This window comes from Dasypus novemcinctus, chromosome 13, assembly GCF_030445035.2.
Source record: "Dasypus novemcinctus isolate mDasNov1 chromosome 13, mDasNov1.1.hap2, whole genome shotgun sequence".
NCBI lineage: Eukaryota > Metazoa > Chordata > Mammalia > Cingulata > Dasypodidae > Dasypus > Dasypus novemcinctus.
This window is the reverse complement of record NC_080685.1, coordinates 18,403,962-18,430,077: the sequence shown is the minus strand read 5'-3', so window position 1 is coordinate 18,430,077 and position 26,116 is coordinate 18,403,962. Positions and strand designations below refer to the sequence as shown.

The window sequence follows — 26,116 nt, the reverse complement described above, 5'->3', positions numbered from 1 at the left end:
CCTCCTGGGCTTTCTCTGTCTTTCTGTGGCTGTAGGAGTCCGCTCTCACGTGGCAGGGGAAACATGGCGGCTGTCTTTCTCTGTGTGTTTCTGCTTTTGTTTCTCAGTTTATTTATGACTCCAGATGAAGGCAGAGACCTAACCTGGGTCACACCTCACTGCTATCCTCCGATCAAAAGCCCTAAAGCCCCCTTAACTGAACCTAATACAGTCAAAGGGTATCACACCCATGGGAATGGGTTAGTTCAAAGAACATGCTCTTTTCCGGGATTCACAAAACTTCAAACTGTCACATACGGTAATACAGGTATGGTATTAATATGGATGGCTTATTTGAAATCTTTGTATTCTTTATTCCTCCCAACATCCCCCAAAAATCAGCTGTTTGATGAGCAGGCATGGGAGTGTCTATGAGATTCTCAGGACTATTGTCTGGCTCTTGGTCTGCCATTGAACTGGAAGTAGAGTGAGTGAGTGGCCAGCGGGGTGGGGCAAGGTGGTCAGCAGAGGAGCTGGAGCTTCTACCTCTTGGGAAAATGCTCTTTCCACTGTACCACACCACCTTTCTGGAGAGTAAAGTATCTGATGTGACCAGCTTGAGTGGTTTTTGCAGTCACGTAGGATGACTTGCTCCTGATGAATGTACTCACTCCCTCCTGCCCTTATGGAGACCAGCTGAAGTCGAGAGGAATTCTTGGCGCTTTTGCTGTCTGTTGCTGGACCATTAATCTATGCCCATGTTTGTCCCACATGTGACATTATCAGCTGTGAGGATGGAAGGGGCCAAAGGAGGAAAAGGCCAAGTAGATAAAATCCTGCATTTCCTAAAGCTGTTTTCACGGTCACTTTCTTATCCACTTGCCCTCCTACAGGAGATTAGAGGACTGGGCAGTAATTGGCAAGGCTGTTAATGTCAATGGATTCCTGTGGGGTTTTCTTTAAACTCGAAACCCAAGTAACTCCTCTTCTAGGATAGCTGTCATTTTACCCTTTCTGTCATTTCTAATTCACTTCAGTAGAAGTTTCTCACTTTTAAACTTATTTTTGCTAAAAAAGAAACGTTGGAGATGGGTGCTGGGGGTGGGGGGTGGGGGGGGGAGAGAGGGAAAGGGGGCGGAGATAGGGCTGCTTTGTGATGGAGTTCATCTTCTTCCTTTCCCAAAGCTTTTCGCTGATGTGGGACTTCGGCATGAGGCCACGTATGTACAACAGGAAGGTGGATGTGTAGCTGTCAGCAGACGGCAGAACTCTCGGCAGAACTCAGTTCCAAGGGCTAAAAAACCTGCCTTGCTTGGTAAAAATGGCAGGGATCTGGCCTATATTTCTGTTTCTCCCTGATGTTATCTGGCACTTTAAAAAAATCTTTTTGTTTTATAGATTCTCTCAATCACTACACATAAAATAATGTTAGTAAAAGAATCTTGAATGGCAGAACTGGAAGTTTCTTAGTAATAATCTAGTTCAACTTCCCCATTTTTCAGATGAGGAAATGGAGTCCAGAAGAAAGTGCCTTGTTTCAAAGTCTGCAGGAAGATAATGGGGTGGTGCTGCCAGTGCAGTTCTCTGAGTGTCATTAATATTCTTTAGCAGCATAGGTCCAGGTAAAAGTAGAGACAGAGCTCATTCTGCAGAGGCTTTGTGGGGGCAGGGGCATGTTTGCTGATGGCCAAGTCTTTGCCTTTTGGTCCCAGGCACAAAGGGCCGTGTGGCTTGATAGTATTGGCTGAAGAAAGTGGAAACATTGATAACTGATTATTTTAGTTTCCTAAGGCTGCCGAAAGCAATATACCAGAAATGAGTTGGCTTTTACAATGGGAATTTATTAGGTTGCATGCTTAAATTTCTGTTGCCATGAAAGTATCCAAATCAAGGCATCAGGCAATGCTTTTTTCCCAAAGACAAGCTGCTGGCGAGTCTGCACTCATCTGTCAAATGGGAAAGTGCATGGTGGCATCACCCTTCTCCTCCAGATCTCGTGACTTTCAGCCTCCTGGTTTCTGTGGCTTCCTGTCTCATCTATCATGAGTTTCTCTCTGTGTTTCTGTGGCTTTTCTCCCTGTGTGTCTCTCTTCATCATCATCCTGTTTATCTAGGACTTCAGTAAGAGGTTGAAGGCCCACCATGGGTCATGCCCTACTGAAGAAATCTAATCAAAAGGTCCCACCTACAATAGAGTCATACCTGTAGAATGGATGACCTCCAAGGACATGACTTGGTGTCCAGCCAGCATCAAACTGTCACACTGCACCAAAATACATGTTCTTTCCGTAGGCAAAATACATTAATTCCAATTGCCATAGGGAGAAATTGGAAGGAAAACAATGGTCATGGGTACCAAACAGTTCTAAAAAATCTGCAGGGCATACTCCATTAAATTTTGAGGTTTGAGAGTCATCTAGGGTTCCTTTTCCTCAGGGCCTGATGGAGTGGCAGCCCCACTCTTTCCAAGGGCTTTCCCAGTGGCCATGTTCTTGGCTCTACCCTCATCAAGCATCAGGGTGGTGAATGAACTTTGTCCTCCAAGAACACTGGGGTGATGGCAAGACTCTCCCCAGTCTTGTAGCTCGACTGCTTCAGAACAGTAGGGTGGTGGCCAAACTCTCCCCAATCCCCAGGGAATGTGCTCCACCCTCTCTGAAGCCTGGGATAATACACTTTGTATATTGGAAGCAGATAACCTGTTCTCAGTTTGACAGGTCCACAGCCTGGGGAGTATTGTGCACCGGGACAGACTACCTATAACCAATTAAAAAAAAAAAGATTTATTTATTTATTTAATTTATTACCCTCCCCTCACAGCTTGTTTTCTGTTCTCTGTGTCCATTTGCTGCTTGTTTTTCTGGGTCTGCTTGTCTCCCTTTGTTGCGTCATCTTGCTATGTCAGCTCCCTGTGGTGTGTGGGCCAGCTTGCCTTCACAAGGAGACCCTGGGACATGAACCCAGGGCCTCCCATATGGTAGATGGGAGCCCAACTGATTGAGCCACAGCTGCTTCCCCCTATAACCAATTTTGATGAGACTTTGTACTTACTATTGTTACTAGAGGATTTAAGGCTTTGAGATATTGTGATGGAATGGATGTATTTTACAAATGGAAAGAACATGTATTTTGGGAGTCCAGAGGATGGAGTGTGACAGTTTGATGCTGGTTGGACACCAAAAGTCATGTCCTTAGAGGTCATCCATTCCTGTGGGTGTGAATGTATTGTAGGTGGGACCTTTTGATTAGATTTCTTCAGTAGGGCATGACCCACGGATTTGAAAGGCAAGCTGTTTGTTGAGACTGCAGAGTGTGGTTCAAGATATTTCAGGATGGTGTGAATTTTCTGTTAAAAACAGATGGGAATTGGCCTGATGATAAACTAAGGCAGTGTGTGGGCTGATTAGACAATAGAGTGTACAATCAGTAGCTTAACCTCTGAGGATGAGCAGTAGCCAGTGGAAGGCAGCTGCCACCAAGCTAGGGTATCCTCAGCAGGTGTTACACTGAGATGGCAGGAGACCAGGTTTTGGGCCCCAGCCTGGTCCTTGACTTGCTGTATCATTATTGAAGCGTCTTAACCTCTCAGGCCCTCCATTTTCTTGTCTTTTAGATGAGGACGGTAAGGTCTGTCCTACTTCCTCAATGTATGCCCTGGTAGTGTTTACAAACCCAAGTGCCTTCAGGGGCCATGCAGGCACATACAGGAATCAAGGAAAGCTGGTGTAAGTAATAGGGAGAAGGGGGGACTATGGCTAAGAAGATAAATTAAACACACACATACACAAGATTCCAGGATTAAACATTTAAACAAATACTATCCTGGCCAAACAAAACAGGACATTAGGCAAAGGTTTGCATCCTACAAATTTGAGTTATACTCTCCATGTAGAGGATAGTGCTTTGGAGTGCCTTTTTACTGAGCCTCATCTCTACTGCCCTTACACAAACCATGTTTTTCTTCTTCAATAGTCCCTCCGTGTGGCAGTCAGGAGAAGCTAGATTGGGCTGTGGGACCAACTTGAAAACGTCAGGGGCTGTAAACAGCAAAGGTTTATTGTTCATGCTACATGTATGTCCATTGCTCATGGAGCTGGGGCTGGGTCTCCGCATGCTCACTCAAGCAGCCTGGAGGGGCTCACCATCCAGGGCCTTCCATCATCTCACCCTTTCTACACACATGGGGGAGTCTGTTCTTCTTGAGAATATGTCTTCAGTGCAGACCTCAGCTTCCATGGTTCTGCCTTTGAAGTAATTGTTCCCTCAATCTCTCCCTTTTCTGTCCCTTTTAGTCCAGGCTGGCAGTGGTTCCATTCATACAGATCTCATAAAAACTTGCTGGTTTTGCATGCAGCACAGAGGGATGCCAACTGTCAGACAATCAGATCTTCCACAGATCCTTCCTTCTGGATAACTGCATTTTTAACCCTGACTTGCAGTGAAATGACTGACCAATTGAAGTTCAGTTAAATCCTCACATGGGACACTATTCTCTAGGGACTCACTTTCTAGAAATTCAGAATTCCCAAACCATCAAGTTCTGGTTTCTTTGTACCCAAGAGTTCAGTTCTCAGTTTATTCATTTCAACTTACATTTTACTATAAGCTACAAGGAATAGCCAGGCCTCACGTTCCGCATGTAATTTGGAAATCTCAGCTAAATATCTAAGCTCACCACTTTCAAATTCTGTCTTCCACTTGACACCAGGACTCAATTTTGATGAATTCTCTGCCATTTTGAAACAAGGACTGCCTTTCTTCCACTTTGCAATGATACATTTATCGTTTCTGTCTCAGATCTCATCAGAAATACCTTTAGCATCCATATTTCTACCAACAGTCTCTTCAAAGCATTCTAAACTTTTTATATCAAGCATCTCTCAATTCTTCCCAAATCCACCCCTTATCCATTTTAAAGCCTTAAAATTAAAAAAAAACAACAAACATTTTTGTTATTTACATAGCAGCACCCAACTTTCCTGGTATCGAAATCTGTTTTAGTTTGCTAAGGCTACCAAAAGCAGTATACCAGAAATGGGTTGGTTTTTATATAATGAGTATTTATTACAAGTTTATAGTTCTGAGCCTGAGAAAATGCCCAAATCAAAGTGTCAGGTGATGCTTTTCTCTCCAAAGGCCAGCTCAGCTGCCAGCAAATCTGACTCCTCTGTCAGGTGGTGTTTTAGTTTGCTAAAGGCTCCCAAGGCAATATACCAGAAATGGGTGGACTTTTACAATGGGTGCTTTTTAACTTATAAGCTTACAGTTCTGAGGTCATGATAATGTCCAAATCAAGGTTCCATCAGATGATGCTTTTCTCCTAGAACACCAGCCGCTGGTCATCATGGACTTCTGTCTCATATGGCAAGGCACATGGCAACGTATCCCTTCTCTGGCAGGTCTTGTTGCTTTCTGCTTCTAGCTGTTACATCTGTGGGCTTCTCTCTCAGCATCTGTGGGGTCCTCTCTGAGCTCCTGTGTATTTTTCCTCTTTGTCTCTGCAGCTTCCTCTCTCTGTATTCATTCTGATTATAAAGGATTCCAGGAAGAGGATTAAGACCCATTCTAGGTCATGCCTTACTGAAGTAATCTAATCAAAAGACCTAACTGAAGTAATTTAATCAAAAGGTCCCACCTGCACTAATGGATTAACTCCTAGAACATGATTTTCTGGGGTCCATTTAGCATCAAACCATCATGCTGATGAACTACACAAGAACACAGTGGATGACAGGTACTTTCTCTAGTATGTGAGCACAGAGGAGTCCACCCAGGCTTACCTGACACCTGTTGGGCCCAGGGAAAGAGAATAAGTGGAGGTCTCCACCTTATAGTCCCACCTTTGGTCTGTCCTGCTCCATGAAGGATTTAACATATTCACTTGTGGATGCCTAGCCTACCTGTCTACGCTCCAGCCACATCAATTGAAATGACCACTGTAGTGTGGTCCAGCCTTGGGAGGATGGCCCACGAGAGTCCCTGGAAGATTCTGGAAGTGGGCCCACTGCTCTTTGGGAAGGAAATTCTGGGCTACCTGGACCAGCTCTGGGTGGGCATGTACCTTTGGCTGTATGTACTCTTCACCCCAAGGGAACAGAGGATCAGAGCAGAGCCTATGATGTTGGGGCTCAAGGAAGGAGCTCTCTTTCCTGGATCTAAGGGTAGTATTGGAAGTATTACTATGAGAGGGTGCATATTCAAGTTTGTTATGAGGCACCTGAGTTATGCATCCCTAAGTGACAGTATCTGGAGAACCAGAAAGTGAAACAGTTGTTGGCTGCTATTTGACAAGGCAGGGGATTCTTTAACCAAGTAGACTTGAAGGTGGTGGGGGAATTGGCCAAAGGTGTCTCCTGGGAGAAGAGCATCCCAGGCAGGGTGGCCTGCTGTAGTCCAGGCAGATTTGAGGGCTTGGCAGGGGGTCTCTGTGGCCAGAGCAGAACCAGAAAAGGGGAGAGTTGCAGAAGATGAGGTCAGAGACCTGATGGAAGCTGGATCATGTAGGTTCTTTTGGACGTGGACTATTCTTGAGTGTAACAGAGTATTCTGAGCTGAGCAGTGATGTTTTATCTGACGTGGTTTCAAAGGCTTGTCCTGGCTACAGTCTTGAGTATAGACTGCAGAGGAGTGAGGGTAAAAGCAGGGAGACCAGTTCAGGGGCTCTTACGGCATTTCTGAGGAGAGTGGTTGCAGGAGATGGGGCCCCTTGTTTGGAGCAGTTCTCCTTAGAACTGTTTCTCACCCCTGAGCCACTGAACCAGAATTGCCTGGCTAATAACTCTCTTGCATAAATGTCTAATTCTGGCCTTGGACTAAACGCTGGCTTATACTATCAAGATTAGTTGCTGTCATTGTCTTGAATTCCATTTGTCCTTTAATTATTACTGAAAAACAACCTGTCTCTCCCAAGAATCTTAAAAATAAATGAAATAGAATTTTTATTACTAGTATTTTTTGATATCAGCAGTAGCATTCTTATAATAATACAGGACTATTTAAGGGAGCCCCTTTTCTTAACCTGAAGTTAAGGCAATTGTGAACTTGTGTTTAACCCAAGGATCCTATAATCATTAAAAAAGTAAATAAAACCCAAGCTCACACAGAATTTTCTTATAGCCACCACTGAAAATGTTTAACTTCTAAAATACAGACAAAAACGTTTATGTTCTACACAAGTCTATTGTAGTAGCTTTCAGTCTCCCAGTTGGGTGGGTTGAAAAATGAAACCATCTGTTTGTCTGAAGCCAATAAAAGAACCATCTTGTCTTCTGTTGCCTAGCTGCTACCATGTGGAGTACTGACTTTTCTTTTTTCTTGAAACCTGCAGCACCAGTATATAGAATCCTAATAACATGCTAATTAATTGTACCATTAAAAAGGGAAAAACCCACAGTAAGCTAATATTCTTGCTCACTTCGAGGAGTAGGGCAGTTTCTCTTCTTAGTACTCTGATGCTCTAAGGTCCTCAAGCACAGGTTGCTTGGGGAGATGCATCAGTGGAGGAGGATTTATTGATTGTGTAACTGAAGGTGGCACAGATGCCTACTCTGTGTTGGGGAACGGGCCCTCTTCTCTGATGTCAGAGGCAGGAGATGGCAGCTTTTCCTCCCTGCCAGCATTTCACGATCTGGGACATGGATAGATGTCAGGCATGATATAAGGTAATGGGACTGACTTCTTAAAAATAAAATTTTGTTGAAGTATACAATACATATATGCACATACATAAACAGTAAGTATATAGTAAAAGTTGTGAACTAAAAAACAAACACACGTATGATCACACAGGGCTTCCATATGTTACCTCACCACCACCACCTTGCATGGTTGTTGTGAACTATAAACTATAGCCCGTATCTTACATTTGGTGTATTCCCCCCTCAACCCACCTGATTATTCACCCTCTGTATTAGTATTATAGATTTGTAATTGTTCATGAGGGAACACTCTCATATTTGTCCTGTTCACCACAGTCCACCTTCCACCACTGGATTCCCTGTGTTACACAGTCCCATGCCTTGTACAATCCATTCAAAGTGTACATTCAGTGGCTCTCATTGTCATCACAGAGTTGTGCTGTCATCACAGGCAATTTTAGAATGCTTTCATTACTGGGACTGACTCTTGAGCAAAGTCATCAGAAGTTATGAATCCCACAGAATGTTGTCATCAAACAGAGCCTTGTCTCTTTCAACCATGTTTCCATTGTTCAATATGTTTTTGGAATCTTTCCTGTCCAAATTTTTCCCTCTTTTTCTATTTATTAAGGTGGCATTATTTACATACAAGAAAATTCACCAATTTTTAAGTGTAAGCTTGTTGAATCCTAGCAATTATATGCAATTATGTAACATCACCACAATCAAGATCTAGAATAGTTGTCTCACCCACAAAAAGCTTCCTTGGGACCCCAGGCTCATCTGCTGTGGATCAGCTTTTTCTGCAACACATTCTTATAGAATGGCTTCCGTGTTTCTAAGGTTCATTTGTTGAGGATTTTGGTAAAGTTTTTTGTAAAGAATAGTGTGGGTTTGCAAAGTAATCATATTAGCTGTATTGTAAGTTTAATGAGATTCTAAAATAGAAGTTTCAAAAGCTGGCCTGGACTATGACAGTGTCTGTGAAATAAGTCAACGGCTTCTCAGGAGAGGTAGTATTGTTTAGTGATTAGGAGAGCTGACAGCTAAACTTTCTGGGTTTCCATCCCATCTCTCTTATTTACAACCGGTTAACGCTGGGCAAGTTACTTCAGTTTCTCTTTGACAGAGCTTTCTTATCTGAAAATGTGGATGATGATAGTACTTCACAGAATTATAATGAGATTTTACAAGGCTAATATATGTAAAGAATTTAGAAAAGTGCCTGGCATGTAAGTGCTCACTAAATAGTTGACTCTCTTATTCCTAGAGTGACTGCTTTGAAGAAAGACACTCTGAGTAAATTAGGTCTGCTTTGTTTGTTAAAACGTATCTGCTAATTCATGGGGTAAACTTAAGTATTTCCTGGGTGTAGCATGATTTGATTTGTGTTCTTGATTGTCAGTAACAATGTGTAAGCTTAAAAGAAACATGTGGATTAGTTTTAATTACTGAAGTACGTGCAACTCTTGTTTATCAATATTTAAAACAATTTTGGTGGTTTTCAATTTGCGTTTCTGCTCATGGAATTATGATTTGAGGGCTAAAGTGACATTTGGGGAGGGATATCAGTATCATGTCATTTGTACCCCAGGCCAGCTGCCCATCTCAGTTGGAACAGATCTACCACTGTCTGTTTTATATATTACAGTTCTGTGTAAAATTTTGTTTGAAAGATTTCTATTACAAAACAATTTGAAAACCACTAGCATAGAAGTAGATTATTCCTATTCTTCTGCTCCCCCCGACATGACTTTAATTTTGTGCACATCTGAGGAATGCTACTAATGTTAATATTAGTCAGACCAAATCTTAATTAGGAAGGTAAATCTACTGCAAAAAATAATCTAGCACAAATTAAATAAATTAAACATAAATCAAATAAAATATAAAACAATGCATTTAATTATCTGCATCACTGCCTCCCTGCTCTAACATGGATATTTGAGAGGAGACTAATTTTCTTTCTAGGATAGTACCACATCTGAGCCAAGATCAATGAACTGTGTTGACCGCTACAAAGATGGCTTGGCCTCTTTTTTTGTTCAGTATGTTAGGTATTAGCTTAGGGCACTGCTATTTTGGTTTGGGAAATTTTCAGTTTCAGGAAGTTGACCCACTACCTATTTTCTTAATTGCTAATGTATGAACTAGTCTTTCTGTGTGGCTATAAATACCTATTTATAGTATATTATTATGTACTCATAGGTTCAGTTTATTAGAAAAGCTCTTGGTTGAATGGGCTCCCATGAGCCTGGTAGGGCAAATGAATTTCTGCCTGGGGAAGGTTTTAGGTTTGGGTAGCAGGGATCAGCCACGTGCAGCTGGCCCTGCTAACTAAAACCAGAGGCAGGGCCACTGGCAGGCCCGTCTTTGATGTGCTTTCTCCTCCTTCTCTCTCCTACATCCCAAGTGGCATGGCCCAACTCCTGGCTATCCAGGGCTCTCCATGCGTTCCCTCAAGGGGGCCAATCTCCAGCCAGCCAGAATTCTACAGACAGGACTCCAAGTGCTAGTTTCCACTGTCTCCGTTGAGTACACTGATTTTTGTCAGACTGTGACTCCTGAATTTAGAGAAATCTAGAGCCACATACCTGCCCTTTGCCAGCTGCCATCTCCTCCATTTGAGTTGATTTCAGCTAGATGGAAGACTCTCCTCTGTTGAAAGCAGGTCTGAAGTGTGAATGACTTTGGGGAGATAGTACCTGCACCAGCTCCAGAGTATTCGCAATTGAAAAGAGTTTGCTTATATTCAGAAATCACAAAATCCTGGTGATGATAATATTCAAACACAGTTCTTACACTGAGGAAGAACAACAACAAATCAGCACATTGGCAGCTTAGTTTTTTTATTTTTTCTTTTAAATCAATTTTATTGAGACGTATTCACACACCATACAAACCAAAAGTGTATGTTCAGTGTCATTTGGTATAATCACAGAGTTGTGCATTCATCACTGCAATCTATATTAGAGCATTTTCATAACTCCAAAAAAGAAAAAAACCCTACCTTAGCAGTCACCTTTCAATCCCTCTCTCCTTCCTCTACCATTCATATATGCTAATCCTTCTCTAAGTATATTAATATTTACAATTTATATAAATGGAGTCAAACAATATGCCGTACATTGTGCCAGCTTTCTTCCATTTAGCATACTTCTCTCTCTTGTTTTTTATAATTGATGGAAAAAACGTTAATATATTACTGTTCACTGCAGTCCATGCTTTGCTTTAGGTGTATTTTTGCCCAGATACCACCCTATCATTAACATCTTGTAATATTAGCATACATTTGTTCTGATTCACAGAAGAACATTCTTGTTTTTGTACTGTTAAGTGCACTCATTGTCCACAAGTGGCTCACTGTACTATACAGTCCCATGTTTCATCCTTTAGCTTTCCTTCTAGTGACCTACATGACCTTAAACTTTCCCTTTCAATCACAATCATACCCACATATTGGTGCGGGCAGCTTAGCTTTAGTATGTTGCAACCTCTGAGGTAAAAGCGTTCCCTGGTGCTTCCTGTTCCCCATGCCTCAGAAAACCTGATGTTCTCCTCCTACAGGCCATCATTTTGCCTAGTAATTACTCCTCTTCTAGCACCTGTAACGTTTTCTTGCAGTTTTGGTCTCCTGTCTAGCAGCAGTAAGCAGTTGAGGGCAGGGAGCATGTTTGCATGCTCCAGATTCCTAATGGAGTAAATGCAATAGATATTAGAAGAATGAACGGATGAATGAGTGAAAAGATCTAGGTCAGATGATCTTACTCTTTTTCAGCAGTAACACAAAGGACCGAATTCTGACACTGTATTGTGTTAGTGTGGGTAATAGATCAATTATTTTTGAAAAAGCCTTTGTTTTCAGGTATTTTATTTCTCACTGTTGTAAAATAAGAAAAATAAGAAAAAATCAATTTTTCAAAATAGGTTGCCCTATGCCAGTGGCTCCAATTCCCTTTAAATTAGAGTTTAAATTTCATATAAGGCCAATTTTATACCATGATCCCAGTTCCTAAAGGAACTGTTTATTCCTTGGTACCCTGCTGAGCCCTGAGCCTCAAAGAAAAAAAAGAGGAAAAATAATATTTCAGGGAGATGTATCTAACTGGATCAACTGGTGAGTTGTGAGAGATAAAGTTAAATAGGGGAGTGATTACTTGGGAGGAGAAAGATAGGGGTAGGGGCCTCTCTGTATCTGCAATGTTTATTTATTTATTCAGGGAAAGAAGAACCAAAGTAAGTATGGGGATAAAATTAATATTTATTTAATTTTGCAGTAGTAAATAAGATGTTATAATACGCTGTTATATTCAGTGTATTTATAATTAAAAATAATTCTTAAAGGAATACCAAGGAAAAACAATAGTTAGTATTGAATGCCAGGCTAAGGGCCTTATCCCACAGGCCATGGGAAACCGTTAAGATTTTGAGCAGGAGAGAGGAAAGAAATGATTTTTTTCTGGAAAATTAATCAGGCAGCCCTACGAGAGATGATTTGGTGGAGAAAAGACTGAATGTGACAGAACCAGGCAGGCCCTACAGCAATCATACAGTTGTGAGGTGCAAGGGACCACAAGAGAGTGACAGAGGTCGGAAAGGAGAGGAGTGTGTGTGGGGGCAGGAAACAGGTGTGGGAGAGAAGATGCTCCATTGCACCCACAGACTATGGGCCGAGTGCAATGACGTTGGTCAGGAGAGCTCAGGGCCAGACTATGGATTCTGCAGACATTTGCCCAATAGCGACAGTTTTACTTTAGAGTGGCAGGAATTCCCCAGAGGAAAAAAGTAGGAACAGAGAAGAGCAAGGATCCAGAGACTGGCCCTTGGGAATATCTCCCAGAGGAAGAGGACTCTCCAGACGGGCAAGTGTGGTGCCGTGAGGGCCTTAGAAGCAAGTGTTTAGACCAAGGGGTGGGTGGGGGAGGCTGCCCGTGGTGATAGGAAGAAATTGGAAATATAATAGACAACTAGGAATTCAGATTGGATTTAGCAGGTTTGGGATAGGGCCAGAGATTCTGCATTTCTAACAAGCTCCCAAGTGGTGCTGACGCTGTCTGTCTTTGAGCAGGAAGGGTTCAGACCCATGTTCAGATAGTTGGCGGCTAACAAGAGAAAGGGACAGACTGGCAGTAATGAGTATAACTATAAAGCTGCTGGAAAAACAGCAACAACAACAAACACAAAAACCAAAAACCCGGGAAACTGAAAGGCCAATGGAAAACGGACTCAAGGTCATTAAATTCTAACTTAAGATAGACTATAAAACTGAGAGATCTTGGGTCACTTCATTATTGCACAACAGTTTTGTCAAAGCTCTAGGAAACCCAAATCAGCAGGTTTGTATGTTCTCCTGTTCTTCTTTATATCTCTGCCAAAAGTTGTTGAAAGAAAGGGAAGGAAATATAAGGGTAAACCGAGCACTGGCAAAAAAGCAGGTGGGTGTGAGGTTGCCCATTATTGCTTTGCAATCTTTGGAATTAGCATTTGTCTCTGACAAGCATAATCTCTAAGATTTAATTAAAAAAAAACTCTATAAAGAAAGACAATTTTACCTGTTGCAATTTCAGCAGCGTTGCTTAATAGGCTTCTTGCAAGAGGTATCAATGGTTCATGAGTTCAAAGACCCATTTAAAATTTTCTAAATCACTGCAGAAAATTCATTTTCTCATAGAATATTTTCCTCAGAATCTGAGAAGAGGGACATTTTCTGATGGGTAGTAAGAAAGTGGATGCAGGCTTTGGCCTCCCTGCCTCTTCTCCTCCCCCCACAACGATTTACTGAACTCCTGCGGTTCGTTTTCCATCCTTTCCAGTAAGCTTTCCCCCCAAGCCTCTAGTTTAAATTGCTGTGCAATTTATTCTCTCCATTCTTTATTTGGAGACAATATTCTGCCTTGTGACAGTTTTTATGTAGTGGTTTTCTCCTGGTATTTCGTTTCTATTCCTCTTATAGTAATTGTTTCATCTTGCTTTATATTATAGCTGAGGGGTTGTCTGCATGTATTTCTTCTCCCATAGATAACAACCTCATTGAGGATACTGTGAGTTGTAGTTACATTTATATTTATTTATATTTCCATTCATTCATTCATTCTACAGATAGTGACTGAGTATGTCTACTAATAAGGTTAAGGAATTGTTTTAAGCACTGGGGAAAGAGTAGTAAACAAGCAGTTGCTGCCCTTGTGGAATTTATATTCCAATGGGGAGAGAGAGAAATTGCATGAATAAATTAATGTGTGAATGGTGTTAAGAGAAAAATGAATCACGTGAGCCCAAAGAGTAAGTTGTACTATTTTAGATATTCTTTAAATGTGTCATTTCCTGTCTACTCTGTATCTCAATGCTTAATGCAGCAGGCACTCAGTAAATATTTGTTGAATTGCACAGTGTCCTCAAATATACAATATTTGATTAACTGCCTGTGAAGAACAACCCTGTATAGACCATTCTTCTTGGATGATAGCTACAGGAACCCGAGTTTTAATCCTTTGCTGCCAGGCACACAACTGGGTGGCTCTTGTCCCTTATCTTTCTTACTGTTCATTTTCTGTTCCTTGGCTGATGAAAGTTTTCTGGTTTCCCGTGTTCTTATCCCTGTAAGTGATGGTATCTAACTATGGTTACCCAAGAAGACCAATGCTCTCTTTCTAATTCTTCTAGCCTCCAGGAAAGGATAAAGTCCCTCAGCTGGCCTCTTAAAGAAATTACTGCTAAGGTACGTACCTTTATAATCCTGTTTTCAAAAGAAGCCTCTGGAAGTTTTCTTTTGACTTAATTTCATGCCTAAATCCCAGGACACCTGAACTCAGGATGAGATGTAGACATTGTGTAGTCATTTTACAGGACAAGCAGATGATCCTGAAAGAGTCAGGTGCAAGCAGTTGCTTTCAGGTTTTGAGAATTCTGACTCGCAGTCACCCCAAATTGATTGGTTTGGCCTTTGCTTCAGAGCGAACTATTTTAGGGAATGGAAAGGACTACTGCTGTACACAATTGAATGCATTTGCTTAAAAAGGCTGTCAGGATGGGAGTAATTATGAGAAATTAATTACTTTTCCTCCCAGGAGGGCAGGGTTCAAGTTCCCCACAAACATACAGAAATGTAGTAGATAGTTTTTGTTTTTTAAAGTTTTTCAGTAGGCATTAGAACCATTTCACCTATTTTATCTGCCGTGAATGATTCTCTACCAGGACTTGGTTTATGTAGCAATAAGTCCGTCTTCATTATTCTGTGAGAGCACATAATTAAATTAGTCAGTGTCCTGGATGGTTTGGATAACCTCAGTTTACAAAACAAAACTCCTTCCCTTTAGAGATACACATATCAGGCTGAGGTTTTGACACACTGGGTAGTAAGTAAATTACTTTATGATTTATTACATCTAAACTAAATTTTGTGGCAGAGAAGGGAGGATGAGTCCTGAAATATCAGGGGTGGTTGTAAGATGGTCAAAATATAAGAACAGGTTGATGGCTAGAGAAGTAAAGCAGCTGAGCGCCTACTGGCCTGGAAGGCATCTTGTCTTGGACCCGGTGCCCGGGGAAAGAGACCCTTGGACCTCAGAACAGGAAGGCCTGCCAACATTCTTGCAAATCACCACCGCTAAGCTTAAGTCGGGGATGTGTTGTTGGCAAAAATGTATACACTTACTCTGGCCCTTTTTACCAGTTTCTGCACCAAATTCATTTCTAAAAACAGCATTAAATGATTTTGCTAAAAAAAAAAAAAATCACACAGCAGCAAGTGTGCTGGGTAACAACACCCTGCGTCAAAGAAGCACTTCTGTTAGGAATAAGCGGTATCATGAGATGGGATGGCGGCCAGGGCTCTGTGCTGCTGGAAATCTGCTCTGCTCTCGGTGAGTTTCCTGGGAACGTGCACCTGAAGCCTACGAGCAGGCTGAGGCTCAAAGGACTGCGTTAGTCCAGGCTGCATGAGAACCTGCAAAAGGTTCTGAATACAGACTCCGGCCCAGGGCTGCCCTGGAGCAGGGCACCCAGTCTCCCTTCCACCACCGAATCTGCATCTTGGGATCAGCCTGCGCAGGAGGCAAGGGAGACCCCAGCTTGGTTGTCAGGTGTCTTGTATGAATCAGAGGAGGTGTGAGAGCAGAGCCTGAGTCCGCCCGCAGGTGTTCATGGCCCTCCCACTGCCCATGCCCCTGACCTTCAGGGGAGCCAGGAGGCAGCCGGGTGGAGGCAAAAGCTTGCTGGCATGGGGAGAGGTGGCAGAGGTATCCCTCTCCTATATTTCTCCTGTAAAGTTTTGCTGCTTCTGTGTTATCAGGTGCCTTCTTTTTTTTGGGTGTAGAATTAAAAGGCGAGAGGACTCTCCTACATTTTCATTTACTATCTTCAGAACACAATGTCTGTGTAATACAAGTGAGTCATTCTATCTACAGATGTGTATAGTACATAGTCCAGGGGGTGTACGTGTGTGTATTTTATATGGTTTTTCTAGTGTGGTCACATGTATATACAGACACACAGTATCGAGATGTGTCTCTAGTCTTCCAGCCATTGTTAAAGATCTTTGGATTTGCCAGATACCAGCAGTGGCTTGTATTGTTGGCGTACCTTCTCTGATGCCTGTGCAAAAAAGTTATAATCCCTTTTTTTAGCCACAAAATTAAGGAACTCATGTCTTAGATTTTAAAAGGTAAATATAAAAGCTCCATTCAGTAACGAATTCCTCAGGGTTCAATTTTATTGGAAATGAAAAGGAAATGCAGATTTCTGGGATGTGCCTTGTGAGCATGGGGCCTGTATATGTGCATTACATGCCCATGCAGGGGGAGGGGGACGAGAAACAAGATAAAGAGATGCTGAGCTATATAAGGCTTCAGAGAATGAAAACAAAACTGCCCGATCACACACACACACACCTAACAGCTTTCTCTACTAGGTTGACGCATGACTTTGAGATGAAATACTCAGTTTGACAAAGCTTTCTTTTTAGTCTGTCAGATATTTAAATCTGATCCTTTTTAGAGTCTTTCCCCAAAGAAAGATAGAACCTTCCTTACACTCACTGCATTTCATCGACTATTATGGGTTACCCAAACCAAAGGTAATTAAGGGATAAATGAGATGGAAGAAATAGTTGGAAATAAATGGGATAGCTGGAGATTGGAAGATAGTAGATTACATCCAGCAGTGCCTGAAAAAATGTATATTGCAATTTAATAGGAAGATTTAGAAAGGTCGATTTATATTAATAGTGACAGCTGGAGGGATAGATTTGCTCAACAAAGGAGAAACTGACCCAATTATGATTAACAGATACTGTTAACTAAAATCAGAAATACTGGATATAAATTGGATAAGACATGAGAATTATGGCTGATGTTATAGAGTTAATGGCAATACCCTCTGTCTTTTGATGACATTCTTAGATGAATGGGATAGGATGTGCAATCACCAGGAACTGCTCCAACCTGAGACTTGAGCTGGGGGGGAGTTGGGGGGGAGTCAGAACATCTTCCATTTACTCCCAGTCTGACAGGTGGACAAATCTCAGGACTGTTGCAAGAGTCTCAAAGTTGATCAGCCCCACTGCTGCAAGCTTTACTTCAGAGACTACCAAACTGTCATGTTGATCCAGGGGTGAGTTTTATAAAGAAATGCTGGAAAATCACAACTACTTAAAGGAAGAGAACATGTGGAAGCCCACGGAGAAGTAGCGGAGTATTTTAGGATGTGCAAGGTCTGCCTTGATTCTGAAAATAACCTTAACTTCATTCTGGGATAAGCAAAGCATTTAAAGTTGGTGGTATCTAGCAAGATCTAGGTTTTTCTGGGGAAATTAAATTTTATATTTTCTCTGGGTCCTATGAACCCACCAGTATTAATTTTAGCTCTTGAATGGAATCTCACATTTTTCGCAGGAAAAGAGTAATGCTTCCAGGTAACATCTTTTGTGGATCACCCCAAAATGTCTGCACTGATATATTCATCCTTATGAAATCTGTGTTGTATGCTTTTCTTGAGCTGGAAGTTTTTCTAGGTAGCGCATTAATCTTAGTGTAGGTAACAACTGAATAGGAGGTTTTAGCCTTAAGCAAAAGAAAAAAAATTGGGATGTCTTAGTCTCAGACAAAATCAAAGCTAATCTAAAAGCATTTGGGAAAAGAAACTGACATTTAAGATTTTTGCTTTTTTTGAAAAAGCAGAGAAAATATAGAAAGTGTTTGGGGTGTCATGGAAAAATAAATGATCAAACCTGCAAACCTTACTGAGATTTACTTATCTAATTTTAAAATCTGTCTTGCTAGCAAGTATCTACTCTCAAAGTCTCTGCTAGATAGCATCTACTAATACGTTAATTGTCGTCGGCTGCTCTGCCCTTAATCTCAATGGCCATTAATTCATTAATATCTTTATTTACTGCTTATTATGTGCCAAGCACAAAACCTCACCCCTGCTCACTTAGAGCTTGTATTCTAGCAGAGAGAGAGACAATATAAAAACAAACAAATGAAAGTAGTGTGTCAGCTGGAGAGGGTGCTATGGGGAAAAAATAAATCAGGGCAAGGGAGAAGGAGAGAGAGGGTTGAGGGGCTGCTCGTTTATGTAGGTGACCAGCAAAGCCTTTCTTCCCAGCTGACATTTGAGCGAAGGCCTGAAGGGAGCGAGTGGGCTGAGCCACCTGAGGCCAGAGAATTCTAAAGGAAGAGGAAAGGAAGAGGCCAAGGCGATTCATGATTGTCGTTTTTGTTTGCTTTCTACTAAGTTGGTGCCGTTATGGCAGTTTGTGTGCTGAGTGTGGTAAGAGGGCGTAGGACCTGGGCTTGTGATGGGCCAGTGTTCACTTCAGTTTATTCCTCCTCCTCCTTTTCTCCACCTCCTTTTTTGCACCGTAGCTTTTTATGAGCCCTCTTCAAGTTACTCTTTGTCACCTCTCTTATGCCCTTAGAAACTCAGAAGTCTCCCGTGGCCGCTCCATTGCCTTTTGATTTTTACCTGAATAAGCGCTAATTCATGGCAATTTCCCTTTCTCTAGGTGTGTATGAGTGAGAGACTCTGCAGTACTCTGAGGAGAAAAGTTACCGATCTTGAAACTCAACTGCCGGCATTGCTGGAAGCCAAAATGCTTGCCACAGCAGGTACCTGGAGTAGAAGGAAACGTTGAGTCAGTAGGATTAAAGTACTGACAACTGCCACAGTATTCGGTGTTTTGTCCTTGATTAACATTCTCCCCATTACTTGTCATATTAAAGACATCTCAAAGCTCTTCGGAGGAGTTTCACTATACACCCGTGGAATAGATGGGGAACATGGTCTCCTTAAAAAAGAATGGATAAGACTCTTAAAGATACAAATGCATACATAATATAAGTTAAATGTTTAGGATCCATATTTTGGACTTCTGGTTCCCATTTCTTTAAGAGTTTAGAGACTAGATGTACTCTGTGTGCCATAAAATCCCAGCAGATATTGAAATAGCCTTATGTATCTGTGGATGCCAGTGAGGATATGGGATATTAACCCCTTCCTGTGGTGGGGCGGGGAGATGACATGAGATGAGTTGATGTACTCAAAAGTCCTTTAAAAATCTTGTCATAGAACTTGGAGAATTCTCAGGAGATCATATTCCTTCCTTAACCTGTCAGTTATTGCAGAATATAGTTTTTCATTAATTAGTAGGTTGAAAGAAGTCTTTATAAATATTATCTTAACTTTTCATTGGAATGGTGCTTTTAAATACCCTCTGCATTTGTTCTTTTATTCCATTTTTGTAACAGCTATGCTAGAAAATTGGGAAAGATACTGTGATCCCAATGAACCGAGGGGAAGACTGAGGCCCTTGGGTTAAATTGATTCAATTAGCTAAGTGGTGGCAGATCAGGGACTAGAGTCCGGGTCTCCTCCTGGTTTGTGATATATGGATTTTGGCCCCTTTATGTAATGACCGCCACACAGTATTCTCTGAGTTTTATAGGTTGAATGAACCCACAGCTCATCAACGTCAGAAGAATCATAAAAATTTAACAAAAAGGTAAAATAATTACATGTGTGGGTTTTAAATGGCATTTTAAGAAGGAATACAATAACTGGCAGCTTCTGCTCTTCAGATCATTAAACAACTAATGTTGGCAGCTAATGAGCAATTTGGGCCCTGGTGCAGTCATGCAGATTATTTACAACCAGTAGAACATTGAAATGTGAATGTGGGGCTTGGCTCTTAACAGCTTCACATGCCATTTACTTGGAATTATGGCCCCATTTGCTGAGGGAAAAAAAAAGAAGATAGAAGACCATCTTACTTCTGAGCTAGGGTTTTTGCCTTTCTTAATCAATACATCTTTCCCAGGAATGTGGGTGGATGTGTCTCTATGAAACCCAAGGGAGGAGATGTGGAATTCAGGCCGCAGAGGTTCCCCTCATTCAAATGTGAATAATGCCTTTTTGGAATCCTGGGGAAATTTTTAAGATGATATATTTCCTATGGGGCCTGGACATTTTGATTTAGCTCTTTGATCAGCTGAGAAAATTGGTGTGGTCTAGTCAGATGAGGTGGAGAAAAAGAAACAGTTTGATTTTCAAGCCCAGAAAGTCCCAGTTCCTTCATATTTAACAGTTTCTCCTTTAACTCCTCTCTCTTCTCCTGCCTGTTAGCATAAGCAGTGAGAGGAAGCCAGTGGGCAGTTTCATAACTGGCCTGAAAACCTCCTTGGCTATATCATCAAGTCCCCTAGGAACTCTTTTCTGTGTTACCTCGGTTGATGATGTTGCCAAACTTTCTGCCACTACATTACAAAGGTCCCCTTTCCTCCAGCTTCTGATAACATTTTTCTCACTTTCCTTTTTGCTTCATGGAGTCTTCTTGAGTCCCTTTAGGCTCTCCTCAAGGCCCATTAGGCTCTGCCTGCCACATGATCCCCAAGGCAGTGCCTCGGATTTCAGATTTTGTTATAGCAGTACTTCACTTCCAGAAACCAAAATCTATTCTGGTTATCTATTGCGTCATAATACACCATCTTGATACTTAGTGACTTGAAACAACAGCAGTCATTTATTTTACTCATGAATCTGCAAGGCTAGGCAGGGACAGCTGGGCCGACTCACATGGGGCTGGAGAACCCACTTCCAAGATGGTTCACACGTATGATTAGCAAGTTGGTGCTGGCTGTTGGTTTCTCTCTGTATGGGTCACTCTATAGGCAGCTTGGCTTTCTTAGAGCGTGACTGCTAGGTCCCGAGATTGAGTATGCTGAGAGAGGAAATAGAATTTTTAATTTCTTAAGGCCTGGATTCAGAAAATGGCATGCATCTCTATTAGTTATCTATTGCTGTGTAATAAGTTACCTCAAATAATAGAAGCTTGAGAAAATATACACTTATTATCTCACATAGTTCCTGGGAGTCTGGATTCCAGGCATGGTTTAGCTGGGTGGTACTGGCCCAGGGTCCATTACGAGGTGACTGTCAAGATGAAGGCCAGGGCTGCAGTCATCTGAAGGCTTGACTGGGGCTGGTAGACCCACTCTAAACTCACTCACATGGCTGTTGGCAGAAGGCTCAGTTCTCTGAACCATGGCAGCTGATTTCCACTATGGCAAGTGATCCTAGAGAGAGAATGAACCAGACAGAAACCACTGTGCTTTTTTAGGACTTAACTTCCAGAGTTAACATGCTCTCACTCTGCTTTCTTCACTCGAAACAAGTCACAAAGTTCAGCCCATTGGCTCAGGGGAGCCAAAATAGGTCCCATCTCAAGGGATGGGTATGAATGAATTGGGTAGACAAAATTTTAAAGCCATCCCCATCCCTTCCATCATATTTTCTTGGTCAAGCAGTCATGGAGTCCTGATCCATAGAGAAGGAACATAGATGCTACCTCTCAATGAGAGAGGGGTCAAGGAATTTTGGAGGCATGTTTTAAAAAGTGCCATGGTGGTTTAGGATCCAGTAAGATTTGGAGACCTAAAGATATAGGCAGAGAGGTTTTTCAGGCAGAGGCAATGGCCTAATTCATTCATATACTCAAAAAATGTCATTGAACACCAACTAAGTGTTAGGCCTGGTTCTAGGTGCTGAGATCCAACAGTGAACAGTACAAAACTCTCTTCCTTTATGAGTCATGTTAAGGGGTTGGCCATAGTGGAATGGAGCTAATACACCTGGACTGGAGGTAGAGGAAAAGTGCAAGTTATGTTTTGGGAAGGAAGAGGATTGACTCGGGCATAGGATCAGTTTTATGGTATAGATATGCTTGCCAAAGCACTTAGGACTAGGATCTACATGGCTCTGAATTTCAGCTAAACATAAAAGCATCAGGGAGTCATTACAAATCTTTTATCAGGCTAATGACATGACCAAAGGTTGACTTTAGGAAGCTTCACCTAAGAGTTGGCTATAGGATATAATAGAGGTGGGAATACCTGACACCTGGGAGTCACAGATTAACTAGGATGCTGGTAAAGCTAAAAGAAAGAAAATCAGGGCAGCATATGCAATCTACTACAGATAAGGTAATTATTGATAATTGGAAGAGCCATGATGATATTAATACATCCAGTTGAGTATGGTTGAGATATACATTGACAAAAGGGACCTGGAAAGTCCATCACTACTTTTTCAACTAGTGGGTACTATGAGGTAGAAAAGGAAACCATGGCAATGTGTCGAAAGCAACAAGCCCCAGGTTTATTTCACCCTACAGTATGGAATCTCCAAATAACTATCAAGCCATTTCTTAGTCATTGTTCCTGCAACTTCTAGATGTTCTGAGGACCCTGGATTTCTCCCTTGTCCTCATTGGCCTATACAAATCTTGCATAGTCTTCCACTGATCAACCTTAACATCACTAAAAAAGGCAGTTCTAGACAATATATCCCCCCCTAGGATGCACACAGAACTATCTGTGAAGTGTTCTTGCCAAAAACATTAAACTAGAATCTTATCAAGTCACTACATCTAAACATGTAGTTTACAGGAAATCTGGCAGATAGACGGTCATGTTAAATGACACCAAGAGAACAAGAACAGCCAAGTCCAGAGTGTAGCACATTCTACAGGACAGACTTACCAGGAAAAGATAAAAAAGAGAAGTAACTGTTTTAGGTTAAAAGAGATTTTAGGGACATATCAATGAAATGGAATATATGAACCTTGTTTAAGTTCTGGTTCAAACCAACCAACTGCAAAGACATTTTTGAGGCTGTAATAAAACTGAACATGGGCTGGATGATAATAATACTGGTGATATGATTTAAAAATTATGACTTAGAAACCTACTGAAATATTTACAGGCAAAACGATATATCCAGGATTTGCTTTAAAATAGTCCAGAAGGAAAAAAAAAAAATTGGGAGTGGTGATAAAGAGAGGGTCATTGTATTATTCTACTTTTGCACATGTTTTAAAATTTCCATTAAGAATTTCTTTCTTTCATTCTCTCTCTCACAAAAGAAATATGTTTGAAACCTCTGAATGTATATAAAGTGGGTTTGAGTGTCACTTGGGTCTTGTTTATCCTCAGCTAGCTGACAACTGTGGGCAGATACGGTGGTTTTGACCATTGTGTGGTTTTAAGTAGTTTTAATTCTGATTTTATATTTCCTTTAGTTTATAGCTGTATGGAAAATTGGGTCATTGGTTAATGATAGAATGCAAAATAATCAGATATTAAATTATGGCAATGTAATTAGGACCCTAAAATATAAAAATAATACTGCAGCATTTATCTCAAGATGATTTATATTTAATCTTTAATTAGCCGGCATCTGGTCAAGATTCTTAAATAGTGTGTCAAGATGTCTCTGGTAGGTAATCCAAAAGCATGAAAAAAAAGGATGGTTCTATCCAACTTGACCTTTCTTTTATAGGGAATAAAACTGTCCATACTTAAAATGCATTATTTGCAGACAGATGCCTATAAATTGCAGTCTGTAATCTTTTTTCTTAGTTTGTGGTTTAAGGGAAAATAGGAACATTCTAGAGAGAAACTGTATTTGTTTCATGCACAAAATCAAAGAATTCCATACATTAGGTCATGAAAGCACCTTTAAAAACTTTTTGTAGCATTTATATAAATTTCCATCTTCTTCTGAATGGCTGTTTAGTACCCAAACCAACAAATAGATAACATTTAAGCTTTTTTTTGGAGAAAATATCCTTTCTTACATCATTCAGTTAAAGTGAATTAAATAGCCATCTCAATTATCAAATGAGGAAAAGTAAACTTCCACTTTATTTATAATTAATGTTATTAAAGACTGTATTTAAAGTTACCTTTATAATTCAACCCCTAATAATATATCTAAAATAAAGCATTTTATACTGAAATCATCATTTGTTCTATGCCATGAGAAATTAGTAAATGATTTTTTAAGAATTCTTAAGTGAAGATATATACTAATGTGAAAGAGCTGTTCACATCCCCAGAGCATGGGATTCAGAGTGATTGCCTGCTCTGACTTAGAGCAAAAGGTGCTGGGTCAGTTATAGGTGGATGCTGTGGCTAGACCCACTGGGTGCTGCTGTATCTGCGATTTTAGGGGAAGCAGAAGAAAATGTGATGATGGTTCAGGAGAGGCCATTTAACATATGGCAGAAGAACATAAGCCAAGGTAGAGGACATTGGCTGATAGCATTGCCTCATATGCATCCTGGCTGTGCTTTCTGTACTATTTTTTTTCTCTCTCTTTCTCCATAAAAAAGCTCATGATGTAGATCCTTGGCTGGAAAAGGAGATGATAGAGTCAGTAAGCATTTAAAAAAAATCAATTTTATTGCTAGATATTAATAAAGCATATAATTTATCCAAAGTGTACAATCAATGGTATTTGGTATAATCACATGGTTGTACACTCATCACTTCAATCATTATTAAAGCATTTTCATTGTTTTAATAATAAGCAAAAAACAGGCAAACAAAGAAACAAGAAAATTCCTCACCTCTCAATCTGTTTCCCCTGCTGTACATAGCTGCTATTTCTGCTATTGCTCAATTATTTATTTATTTATTAAGCTGTTTCATTGAGATATATTCACAAACCATATGATCTATCCAAAGTGTATAATCAATGGCTTTTAGTATAGTCACAATTTTGTACATTCATCGTCTCAAAAATTTTAGAACAATTTCATTACTCCAAGGGGTTACTCAAAACCCCTTATCATTCCTTCCTCAGCCGTAATAATCACTGATCTAATTTTATCTTTATAATTGATTTATATTTACATTTTGTATACATGGAATCATACAATATATAGCACTCTGTAACTGGTCTCCTTAGTATAATTTTTTTTTGGTCTGCTACTAACATTTTGTAGTGTTAACCTGTATTTGTTTGGCTTCAAAGAAAAATGGTCTTATATATGCAATTTTACCCATATTCATATTTCAAATAACATGTTTATATTTCACATAATATATTTAGTTCATAAAAGGGCAATCATATAGTATTTGGCTTGCTTCACTCAATATAATGTCCTCCAGGTTCATCCACGTTGTCGTATGTTTTATGACTTCATTTCTTCTTACTGCTGCATAATATTCCATCATGTGTATACTCCCAATTTGTTTATCCTTTCATCAATTGATGGACACCTGGGTTGTTTCCAGCTTTTGGATATTGTGAATAATGCTGCTATGAACATCGGTGTGCAGTTGTCTATTCGTGTCACTGCTCTCAGTTCTTCTGGGTATATAACTAGCAATGGTATTGCTGGGTCCTGTGGCAAGTCTATATTCAACTTCCTTAGGAACTGCCAAACTGTCCTCCACAGTGGCTGTACCATTCTACATTCTCACCAACAGTGAATAAGCATTCCTAACTCTCTACATCCTCTCCAACATTTACAGTTTTCCGACTTTTTAGTAGTGGCCAGTCTAATAGGTGTGAAATGATATCTCATTATAGTTTTGATTTGCATTTCCCTAATCACTAATGATGTTGAACATTTTTTCATGTGTTGCTTTACCATTTGTATTTCTACTTTGGATAGTTGTCTTTCCAAGTCTTTTGTACATTTTAAAATCAGATAGTTTGTCTTTTTATTGTTGAATTGTATGATCTCCTTATATATCATGGATATTGAGCCCTTATCAGATATGTGCTTGCCAAATACTTTCTCCCATCGAGCCAGCTGCCTTTTCACCCTTTTCACAAAGTTCTTTAGGTGCAAAAGTATTGAATTTTGAGGCGGTCTTATTTGTCTATTTTTTCTTTTGTCGCTTGTGCTTTGGATATAAGGCTTAAGAAACTATGCCTACACAAGACCTTGAAGATGTTTTTCTTCATTTTTTCCTAGGATTTTTATGGTTGTTGTTTTTATATTTAGGTCCTTAATATATTTTGAGTTAATTTTTGTTTAAGGTGTGAGATTGGGGCCCTCTTTCTTTTGGGTATGGCTATCCAGTTCTCCCAGCACCGTTTGTTGGATAGACTGTTCTGGCCCAGTTGGGTGGGCTTAACAGCCTTGTCAAAAATCACTTGACTGTGGATGTGAGGGTCAATTTCTGAGTTCTCAATTTGGTTCTGTTGGT

The 26,116-nt window shown here is 40.6% G+C and overlaps 1 protein-coding gene across 1 annotated transcript in view; it reads left to right on the top strand.

Moving 5' to 3' along the window:
• Positions 1-26,116, top strand: part of DISC1 (DISC1 scaffold protein) — a 373,484-nt gene that overhangs the window by 110,391 nt on the left and 236,977 nt on the right. Inside the window, exons 6-7 of the mRNA XM_058275388.2 lie at positions 14,280-14,334; positions 18,622-18,724. Of these exons, the coding sequence (XP_058131371.2) occupies positions 14,280-14,334; positions 18,622-18,724 (158 nt within the window). The remainder of the gene's footprint in view (positions 1-14,279; positions 14,335-18,621; positions 18,725-26,116) is intronic.